Here is a 12,046-nt window from a genome sequence, read left to right as displayed (position 1 = left end):
TTCCTTTAGAAATGCCTGCTTTGGCAATTCCATTTAGCAAATGTATTTTTATACTTGATGCTTATTTAGTATTGTATTAATAACAATATTGTTTTAATGTATTCTTTTTAATTAAAGCCATGAAGTACTGTAACCAAAACAACATGGATGTAACGTTTTTATCAAGTGAAGAAACAAAATACCACAATAAAAAGAAATTTGGACACAAACCCAACATGCCAATTTATTTTTTATTCTCTTTGTACTACCAGAGTCTAGTTTGAACAATTCTTCCTCAAAAACATGCAGGTTTCACTGGACAGTACAAGTATTTGCTACAATGACATTCAGGTACATTATTTAGATGACATAAAAATCTTCAAACACTGTACTTCAGAAATAAAGAAGCTGGCACACAGATCTGATGAGATTCCAAAAAGTATGCATTATTTTTAAAATGGCAAACACTGCTTATTTTTCTTTCCATAACCAAATGATAAACACTGTACCAAGGAAAGATCATGCACAGCAACAGATACTCCGTAAGTTCAGACATCCCATTCATACTTTATCCTTACAATATTTTAATGTAGCTCAGGTGGTTGCATCTATTTAGACCAGTGACCGTAAAATTATGTACCTATAATAAATAATGGATCCACTAAATCAATGATAAGGTATTACCTTATAAATAACTGCCAATTCCAATGACACATCAAGACAACGTTCCTTACAAACCTTATCACCACTCTACCCAAAGTTCACAAAGTCAACAGCAATTACCGAACATACAGAAAGTAAAAGTGTACATAGAGCCAAACAGGTATCTTAACACTCCAAATTTCAACATATGCAATACATGTTGCGCACATTAATCCACTAATTAACGCAAAGTTTGATAAGGGTGTCACAGGTTGTGATATTTAATCTTCTGGCATCTCTTACATCAAATGGCAAAGATGCACAGTCTTGCAAGTATGCAGACTTAACTGGAATGTTTAGAAGGGATAAGTAATACATATCCCAACAGAAAAATAAAATCACATCATAATTTTAATAATTAGACCATACTTACTTCTGTAACATCTGCCCCGACCAAACCTTTGCACAGTGTCTTAAAAAAGAACTGGTTTTCCATGATGACAAATACTGCTTTCATATGTGGGGAAGGTCTGAAGTAATTTGCTTCTTGTAAAAGTTACTACTACTCTCCAAGAAAATGACTGAAAATAATCTAGACCTTCTATTACAATACTGAAAGCTTAAACTACAGAGCTTCATGTAACGACACACCGAAAGAATTCCAAGCAAGCTACAATTCATGGGCACACTCTGTTTCAACCTGGCTGCTTTTTACAGGATACTCTCTCTTTCTTCTCCAAAACCAGCCCCTTCTGAGGCTGTAACAGTGTGGAGCTCTGAGGAATCTTTTGAAAGCCTGGTATAACTTGAACGCTGGCTCCGCTTGTGAGCAACGCTCTTCAGGTTCTCATTCTGAACAGCAGTTGAATTGGAACCTGAGCCAGGGTGCAGGATAATTTGAGGTGAATCTCTAATACCTTGTATTTCTTCAAAATTTTGATTAGCTCGGTTGTTTGGAGCACTGTTATTATTTAAGGTTACTGTACTAGGGGTTCTATTTAAATTATAGACTTTCTGGCAAGCTGGCCAGCTCTCTTCTGGGCTACTTGCTATGAAGCTGCTTTCAGAAGGGCTTTTCTTATCTTCTGAGCAAATAGACATGCGAACCACAGCTGGATCTTGAAGGCCACTAAGGCTGTGTGGAATTCCTCTCTTTCCACTGTGACCGTCATCTTCAAGCTCAATGAGATTTGCCTTTTCAAGCTGTGAATCATCTGCACCTTCATTATGGAGGGAATGATTTGGTGAACTTTCGTTGGATCTTACACCAGAGTCAGACGAATCTTTTTTATCCAAAAGAGCATCTGTCAAATACTCCTTTGCTTTGATGAAGGTTCTAATAGGTTCAGATCCATGTTCTGGAGATTTGGGCTGCTTCTCTATTTTGCCATCTGTTTTCTTATCTTTACCTTCCTTAAGAAGAGGAGTGTTATCTGATTCCTCAGTTCCTGACTCATCTTCATCACTTGGAAGTTTCTGATACCGGAGAGTAACTCCCTTAAGCTTTAAATCTGCAGCCTGGAAAATACTTGTTCTTTCCGAAGACTTCTTTCCTGGGAGAAGCTTGGAACCAGACTGATCCGATTTTTCATCTTCTTCAGTAATAGGATCCAAAGGAGATGCATCATTAGTAGAAACACCTGAAGTACTGTAATCAACAACATCATTCCTCTTCAGCAAGAATGACTTTCTTCCATCATCTTGTTTCTGTTCACCATCTTTTCCTTTTTCCTGTTCTGCACTGGAATGCAAGGAACCCCCTGATGTACTCTGCCCCATATAGAAAGCACTTGAGCTATGAGGGGAGGACCTACCACTTACTGTAGTAGAATTAGCACCTCCTTCTAACTGTGACATTTGAGCAATATACTCTCTATATGCATCCCTGTATTCCGCCTGCACCTTGTCAGTAAGCTTTGAGATTTCAATACTAGAATCTTGAGAGTTAAGACTTGAAAGACTTGGAGTTCTACGAGTTTGTGACTGGGGAAAAAAAAAAAAAAAAGAAAAAGAAAAAGAGAGAGAACAGTTAAATGAACTATTTATTTTGACTTTCACTAACCTTTTTAAATTAAATAACTCAAAGCATCAGGTATGTGCTTAAATGAATTTTTTTGTTGTGAATAGATTATGCAAGTGAAATTGTCAATGCTATAATTAAAATATGCTTCCTATAATCATCCAATCACACACATTCACTAAACTTACGAAGTATTCCTATTGTTGGTCCCCATAGCATAAGTTTTCCACAAACCAGGACGCTTAATCATATAGATATAACCTCTTGGTCCATCCTTCTCTTTCTCACTCTCTATTTTTCTTTTCTCCCTTCCCTCCACCTTTTTCCTGCTCTTATACGCATCCTTCTTATCTTTCTTGTTTCTGTTCATCATCTTTCCTTTTTCTTGTTCTGCACTGGAATGCAATGCAAACCAACGTGTTTCTTTCCTTCTCAGAAGATGCTCATAATCCCCCCAGCAAGCAACACACACAAGATCTGCAGGTTCCATTATTCCCCTCTATATGACTAAAAAAGTATTACTGACAACTTTTCATAAGATCAATAATGTTGTATATACACTAGAATATTGGGGAACAGCTGAACATGATTAACTACAGGAAAATCATGTTTAAGTGAATTCTATCTGCCATGACACCTAAGCAATTCAATGCCCAAAGCAAAATGCAAGAATCTCAGAAATAGTTAACACTTGATTATTTATGCATATTCACTACTATTTATCCATACTTAACAGCAGCTATCGTTCCTCACCACAAAGAGAAGTATTTAATTTTATTGTGTATTTCCAGGAGTACTCCTCCTTTTCACAGAGAAGCAGCAATATTCTTTTTTAATCAATACTGACTTTAAAAATTCCAAAAGGCAAATTGTAATGTTTTCTTAAGGACAAACTACCTTTCTCATTCTTTTGATTTAACTTCAGATAACTATATGGGCATCAGAAGCACTATTTATATAAACTTGCCTTTTAAAGAATGTTTTAAAAAAGATTTTCGTGTAATTCTTTCTGTGTTTCTGACACAAAAACGACATAACAAATGTGAGTCATGCCACTTCACTTTTGAAAAACATACATTGATACTCCATTGCTGGAAATAGGCGGTAAGGGTAATTGGGATCCTACAAAAACACACAAGCGTGCACGCACACACACAGAAGTATCTGGGGTAGAAATCTCTCTCTGGGATATATATCCCAAACCTCTTTTCAGTAACAATTTTGAATATTAAATGTATTACCTATAGCTAGTAATTTGGGGTATTTTCCTATTTTGATGCACCTTCCAGATTTTGTAAATCAGACTTCTAAAACCAGAGATGAGAAAGCTGCTAAATGTTTGGATTTGGGGTTTTTTTTGTTTGGTTTGTTTTTTAATTCTAATCACTATTTAGGTATCAACTGATTTGTCTCCTTTCTTAAAAAGGGCAAAAGAAAATCACACACTTCGGGTGATTTCGTAAGATACAAAAGAAAATTGACCATAACCTATGGCAGAAAGCGTAGCTAGAAAAGGATGTCAGCTCTGGAGCCTGTGAATAGCTTATGCATTGTCAGGACAAGGCTCTTGATGTCATGGAGCACTGCAGTTGTCTGTTTTAAAAAACCTAATAAACTATCAGTAATCCTTTGAATAGCATAACATCTGGCTAGCACATAGCTAAAACATTTCATTCACAAAGTCTGAATACTATGATAAACAGAAATCTTGCAGGACACCACCCTAAGCAAGATGAGAAAGGCAAGATAGCTTTAATTTTTTTCTCTTGAAGAGTGATTACTCAAACAGATGAATAGTTTTCAGATGGCAAAGACAAAGACTTTGACTTAGAGAGTGCGATTAGTTTACATCTCTGCAAAACTGGTCTTTGCCAAGACTGAGAACTGAAAGTACTTGAACTGTCACAGTAGACTTATTTCTTGACCTCTCTGTATCCAATAATGGAAAAAACCCTTTACCATACAGGTAAGCAAGCAGAATACATTTCTCTCTTGAATACCTGCCAACTTAAGTTACTATGGCGTGGAGGAGCTTCATCAAGACCAATTGTGTTGAGTTCTTCAAAGCTGAAGTTAAGTGTGTAGGGAGCTTGACCAGAAAGACCTGTAAGCTCAGTGTGAGGCAACTCAGTGTTATGCCCAGGACGACGAGTAAGCTCACTATGAGGAATTGCGGTAGTAACATGCTCAGTTGTTCCATGAGGATCTTCCTGTACAGCCTGATTTTCTGAATTTCTCATTTCAAGTATCTTAACACACAAAAAGAGACAATATAAGTGTAATTATATAAATATAAAAAGTTCTCAAAATTGTTAAAGAAGAATTTTATTAAAAATAGGAACAAGGACTTCACAACTGTGAAAGTGTACTTGCACATGTGGTTGTGATCATGGGAAAGCATGAAAAAAAAATCTGTTCACAGACCTAGTGCATTCACTGTCTTTACTACAAATCACATTTTACTATTTAAGATTTTTTTTGTATTTACAAATTATTATTACTGCTAAAACCTTAAAAGAATTCATATGCCACAAAACACTTAAATTCTTGTAAAACTAGATAAGTGATAAATTACAAATTTAAAAGCAAAACCAAACACTTCCGTTTTATAGTTTAATCAACCTGAATGTAACAATAAATCTCATCTTGTAATTCTCAGTGTTTTCAAGACTGATTTAGCAGTTCAGAGACATACTGTAATTTTCAGAAAGAAAACTGGCAATATACTAAAAATACCTAGGAGAAAACACAGTTCTCTGTGATGCATATCCCTCACTGTAAAACTGTCATTTACTCTCAAACCAGGAGGAGGGAAATGGGGGAAATAAGATATCTATATATATGCTTCAATAATAGTATTCAATGCAGCACTCTCGCATTATACAAGTATGTGCCAATCCAATAGTGTACATTTATCTCATTGGCTTGATTTTTAGCTTAAGTTCCTTTAAAAATTATGCTTATGCAATTGTGTGCCATGCATCTCTAACAGCCTGGCTGTCCACTTCCTCGCACTAACATACTCTGAACTCCCTGACTAACTTTTAACAGAAGAACAGAGGCTTCAAAGAAGAATTAAGTTCTGACAGTTTCATTAAAATAGGCAAATTTAAAAAGGGAAAAGGGAACCCATACAGGAAAAACAGATCTTACAAAAAGAGGAGGCAAAACTTCAGAGTTCACAATCAATTAAGATGCAAATCCATAGGCAACCAGTTCTTCATTAAAGGGCTCAAGACAAAAAGACAAAGTAACAAAATAATAAATGCATGCATGTTTTAAGACAATACTTATCATCTCAAACATGATGATAACAAGAAGGCAACAGGAAAGAAAAAAAGATAAGGTTCATAATGAAAAAGACTAATTTATGATGACCTGAATACTGAAGAGAAAGTCTTACCATGCTCCTGAACAGGTGCCAGTCACCAAAATTCATATTCATTTCTTTTTTCAGTTCATCAATGTTGCACTGAGCCAAGACACGGCCATTTATATTTGCCTAAACCAACAGAACTAAATAATGTAAATCACCAACACAAGACTTATGGTCTGGCAGTAACAGACTAAAAAGGTAATTAAAATTGGATATATTGATGGGGACTACTAGTGAAATTCCCCAACATCACTCTTAAGTCCAATCCTATATAATAAACGTGTTTTTATAAAAGAATATTTATTGATGATTGCTGATGGACAAGAAGAACCTACATGTCATGAAAAAAATGAAAACATTAAACCCATCAAAAATGTATATATGAAAGGCAATATGATTGTGTTCTATAAACAGACATAAGGAAACAACACATCAGTGGTAGAAAATTTCACATACAATAAATCACATTCATCTGCCTAGATTTCTCAGACTCAGAACACAAATGGACTGTGGATGCCAAAGTATCTGACGATAATCAGACAATTAAGTGCCAGGCAACCTATGACACCTGGCTTAAGGCATCTAACATCAAGTACTACCTCCATCAAGTTCCCTCCCTGCATAAATACAGGCTTATATTCCTCCCATCATCAGAAATACCTGGGGACAGAAGACTGGACTTCTTTCTAATTTTCATCATAATTCAAAGATCAACATAGAAGTGTCTAAACACCATCTATATTCCAGGAAGGTGATTCCATATGTTAGGGATGTTTTTATAGTGCTTAACTTCCAACAGCACCAAAATCAATACAGAACCATTTTCATTACGTAACAATGAGAGGTATTTCTCTTTATACCATGTATCAGTGGGTAGACAGAACGTAAAAGGGGAACTACGTCTTAGGAGAGTAGCCACAAAATGGAAGACCCAAGTTGAGAGCTCTGCTCAGTCTGAGGGATCTCAGTGGTTTTGTTCCCATATCCCAGCAGATGGTCTTAATCAAACCAGGAAAAAGACCAGGCTGAGCCATTTTCATTCTTCCTTTTGACATGATATCACTTGTAATAAGAAGTGCAAGAATATAAATAAGAAGAATCTCATTAGAGATAATGGATGAGCACATTCTTTTAGCACTCTAGAGCCACTGAAGCAACTGGAATTTTTTGCAGCTACACTTACTGAGCTGCAATCTGACATCCTGCTTCTTGCTTTAAGGAACATTGCTGAAGCTTCTATGAAAAACCTGTCTCTTAATCCTCGAATCAACATCCTCATTGTATTTTTTAAGATATGATAGGTACCGTCACAAAGTGAGGTCAGCAAAAACATTGACTAATGACAACTGTCGTATTTTTTCCATTCTTTCTTTGTAAAAGGAGCATGTGGAACAGTGAAAAAAAAATAAAGAAAAAAATTATTCTGTGCTAATGTCTCAGAGAAAAGACCAGTAACAGAAAAATGTACAGTGGCCCTTTTCTGATGATGTGGAATGTGGTAAGACAGAAATGGAACCATCTTCACCACTCATTTACAACAGAAGAGATGTGCCAATTTCTCACAGGGGGGAAAAAAAAGCCAGGAATGTTGCTACCTGGATATAGAACACATTTGCAACCCTATTTATCTACACATGGTGATTTTGAAAACATGTTTCTTGCTTCTTTTCTCAAAATAACCAGTCTCATCAGCATTATATTTCTGAGTCTGTTTTTCCTTTTTGAGACAGAGCATTTTCTCTGAAAAATATATGCTTGCATTAAAATGTCCTCCAAACTTAGCACACATAGAAGTTAGGATGTTGTTTTGACATATTTGATATGTTTCAGTAAACATTTCAGAGAAAAGAGACAACTAAACATTTCCTTTTCCTTATGTATCTCCATGTTTAGGTACTAAATACATAAATGAAATTCAGCTGATACCTTTCTTATAGTTGCAGAGTACTGAGGTAGCATGCTCTGGTCCAGACCATCTACCTGCTTTAGCTTCTCACACACAGCTTCCACACTCATTGTGCTCAGAGACACATGTGATACTCCTGCAGTCGATCCTGTGCCTGCTCCTGCTCCCTGTAAGAAGTGAGAAAATGTGCACATAAGTTTTGTTCAAATACTCAGTACACCCAGAATTTCACAATATACACTAACACAAATCAAGCTGTGTTCAACTACATTTTAAAATTAAGATAGGAGAGTAAGAATGTACAGGTATTTTAAATTACTATCAGAATATCTATATATTGGTAAACATTTATTATAGGCATTTATATGAGAAAAAAATAGAGCAACTTGAGTCCTGCCTATGTGAGAAAATAACTCTCTTAAATAACGTTATTTAAGAAAAGCAACATAAAAATCAGAAATATTAAGTAAGGGTTAATCAATTTCAAATGCACCTTTACTCAGAGTTTCCCCCCAATTTTAGTAGTTAGTTTGGTTTGGGGGTTGTTTTGGGGGGTTGTGGGTTTTTTTTAGTTTTGTTTTTGTTTTTTGTTGTTGTTGTTTGGTTTTGGTTTTGTTTTTTTTTTTTTTTAAATAATGCAGACACAACTTAGATTTTCCTGTCTTAAAACCTCCTGGTTTACTATCAGACAAAGATGACCTAAAACGTAACTCCTGAATTATTTGGATTCATTGGGCAATTTTAGCAATATCTGTCCATTTTCCAGAGGTTCCTTCAGCTCCATGTATGCAAGATCAGCCACGGGGCTGTGTACCGCAGTACAAAACCACAGAGCAGCACTGCCACTGCACTCCAAGATACTATGAGGATGCTTCATGTATCTCAAACTTTGGCAAGATTTAGGTAGAAATTATTCACAACTCAGATCTGTAACACAGAAGTTGTCCTGTTAATGTTGCCAGCTTCCGGGAATGTCAAAGAAAGCGTGGAAAAACAAAACAAATGCATCTGCAGGTAGTCAGTATACTAAGACAGTACGTTCTCAGAAAAACCTACGTTCTCCCTGGATGGGGACCTATGCATCAAGTAGGAGCAAAGTGCAAAGCTCTAAACAGTTATGCTAGTGATTCCAAATTCCTAAAAGCAAAATGAGAACCAGTTCTATCAGCTATGAAATACTTGTATGCCCTCTTCCTGGGAGGGAAGTTGCACCCTCCCCTTTTTCTCAATGTGAAGTTTTGAGTTCAAGCACTGTAGACCATGCACCAAGCAAAGCTCATTTTGGGAGAATGCAAAAGAGCCTCTAAAGCTTCAGAGCTCATCATCACATGCATAAACCCTGGGATGTAGAAGTGCATTTTGACTATCCAGAGTTCAGTCAATCAAATTTGACTATATTCCTCAAATCACCACTGAAGACTGTTTTTATACTTGTGATACTTTTTTTCCATTTTCATTTAATTACTTCAAAGTTATTTAATCTTTCAGAATTAATATAAAGTAACAGACCCAAATATATTGCTTATGAAAACCAAGGATTATCACACAGAATGGCATTAACCATATCTGAATTATCTAAACTGGGATATTTAAGAAGAATTTATTCAACTACCATTCCATTATCTACTACCATTTAACCTCAGAGTTATTTCTAACTTATTATTATTGGAGATATCCTGATCTGGGGAAGTAGGCACACTCCCCACCTAAGCTACTCTGAGTTTCAAAGTTTAGATGCTATTACATGTAATTCCCTCAAAGTTCTCTGCCAGATGTGCTTGAAATGGACTTAAAACTGGCAAACTATCAACTTCACTCAAGAACACTACAGGAGGTTGCGAGGAATCTAAGCCTAGCAGTTCGCACACTTGCTTGAAAACAGAGCTGGGGCACTAATCGTTGTTCCTTTGACCATTTGTTTTGTTTTGTTTTTTTCTTACATGATGTCAACTGGACACTAAACAAGCAAAAGACATACCCCATTTTGTGGGTAGGCAGTCTACCTAAATTATTGCACGTAAATTAAGCATTGTAATTCCTCTGCAGTCTAGGTACCTAATATAGGGGCCTGGTATTCCTTCTGAATACAAGACAGTTACTTTTCAGATTCTGGAATGTCTCCCTAATTAGGTGCCTACAATACCTAATTAGTTATCATATTAGGCATCTAAAGGAGGAAATTTAGGTTTTAATCTAGCCTGATTTTTAGCACAGCTAAAATCTTTATCTTGTTAAGGATGTAAGCCAACGATCAAATTGATGAAGATGACAGCAAGAAGCTTCATCGATAGACTATTTATCATACACTTCTTTTATGTACATGTCTATTTTTCCTCTTTAAAAAATCACTTTGAGTTTTTCTTCAGAATATCAGTTTTGTCTATTATTTCCCCATAAACACACTATTTACTATTGGTATGAGTTAGATAATACATCAATAAAGAAAAGGTATTAAGTTAATTCAAATCTTAATTATTTTTTGAAAGAAAGCTTATCAATTAAAATAAAAGAAACTGTTACAGCCAAATTACATTGTGGCACTACTAAAATAAATTATACCTAAGTAATGTGTGTGAGCAATCGCCTTTGTTCTCTGAATTGATTAAATACATTATCTATCATGTATCTATAAATAAATGAAGAAAATTTTTAAACACTTCTAATTTAACAGTTCTCCTTGAAATCAAAATATTTTTTTAACAATCAAGAACAAGTCATTCTTTCTGCATGCATTAAGAGTTAGTTTAGAAACTCTTCTTTCTGTGTATAAAAAAAATACAGAAAAGCGCTAAAATATTTAGACTATTTTTGTTAAACTGTGAACTGTTTGAAATAGATGCATATTAATCCAAATCATTCTTTATAAAAAGCACTCTCCAAAGAATAAGTAATGTAACAGCTTTAGGGATATTGTCATCACGTAAGTGAATTAAAACTGTACTTAAACTGACACATTTTTCAGCCTTAGTGGTTTTGTTAGAGATGCTTAGAGAACATTAGTCTGAAAAGTATTTGCCATGCAAAAGCTAAAAGCAGCTTGTCAAAACAAACCTCAAGGCTAGTAATGAGCATTAGTTTACAGACAGCCCAGCATGAAGCGCCAGTATGATAGCTTCTGAAATGACTCTGAAATAAGTGAATGATAATTCACAGAAAGTGGCTGTACCTGTCTGTTTTTGTTTAACCCAGACTTACACGACTTTGAGAAAAGGACAAAACAGAATGAAAAGAAACAACAGCTTAAAGTGACATCAGAAAGGTTGAACATACATATGAAATGCTTTGAAGTAAACAGAGGAAATTGGTGTTAGGACAGAAACAGGGTATTTTCATAATGTGATGAAACTTTTAAGATAGACCTTCAGAATATACATTTCGTATATGCTGTACAAATACTACACCCTATGAGCAGACCACTCTGTTTTGCACTCGCAAAAAAGTGACACTTGCTTTATTTTGTTTGCATAAAAGTTTTACATTATGTTTCTGATGGAAAACTCTGCTGTTAACCAAGCATTCTCCGGCTATTTCAAGATCAGGTTATACCAACCAATGTATCTCAAGCAACTTCGAAACCTTGTATCTGAGCACACACCCCTACCCCCATTCCCCAAAAAGCAAACCACCACCACCCACAGAACTGAAAAGGTACTTCTTTTAAGAACAAATATTCAAAGCACAAAAATGCTACATAAAAGCACCAGGAAAATCCATATAAGAAAACTCCCATGCCACACACTTTCATTCATGCTCAAACTTTTGAAAAGCACTTCCAGTTTCTTAGAGAGTACTGTATGTTTATCTACACTACATGCTCTGGGCCACGTTAGTTCTCATTCAAAGCACACAGACTGCATCTTAAGGTATTATATATTCAGTGCAGTATGAAAAAAGTATTTGAACAAAGTAATTATATTGCAACAAGCTGCATCCTAACAAGTCATAATTAACAATGCAAACTAAAGCACACAATTAAGTTCATGACAGATAACCACTGCTAATGCTAGTTTGATTTCTAACATAATAGGGGATACTACGAACAGATATTGGTGACACTACAATCCAATGATACTCTTCAGAAGAGCACTCTAGAAGTTTCTGCAGTTCCTCTCAGAAATAACCA

General features: G+C 35.5%; 1 protein-coding gene across 3 annotated transcripts in view; it reads right to left on the bottom strand.

Annotated features, from left to right (window-relative positions):
• Positions 1 to 216: 216 nt before the first annotated feature.
• KIDINS220 (kinase D interacting substrate 220) overlaps positions 217 to 12,046 on the bottom strand; it is a 95,966-nt gene continuing 84,136 nt past the window's right edge. For all 3 annotated transcript variants that reach the window (XM_052809312.1, XM_052809313.1, XM_052809314.1), the window contains 4 exons: positions 7,944 to 8,090; positions 6,045 to 6,143; positions 4,642 to 4,890; positions 217 to 2,604 (listed from right to left, as the gene is read on the bottom strand). In XM_052809312.1, coding sequence (XP_052665272.1) covers positions 1,333 to 2,604; positions 4,642 to 4,890; positions 6,045 to 6,143; positions 7,944 to 8,090 — 1,767 coding nt within the window. In that variant the 3' untranslated portion in view covers positions 217 to 1,332. The remainder of the gene's footprint in view (positions 2,605 to 4,641; positions 4,891 to 6,044; positions 6,144 to 7,943; positions 8,091 to 12,046) is intronic.

Source organism: Harpia harpyja, chromosome 15 (genome assembly GCF_026419915.1).
Source record: "Harpia harpyja isolate bHarHar1 chromosome 15, bHarHar1 primary haplotype, whole genome shotgun sequence".
NCBI lineage: Eukaryota > Metazoa > Chordata > Aves > Accipitriformes > Accipitridae > Harpia > Harpia harpyja.
Note: the sequence above shows the minus strand (reverse complement) of the source record. Positions and strands in the feature narration are given on the sequence as shown.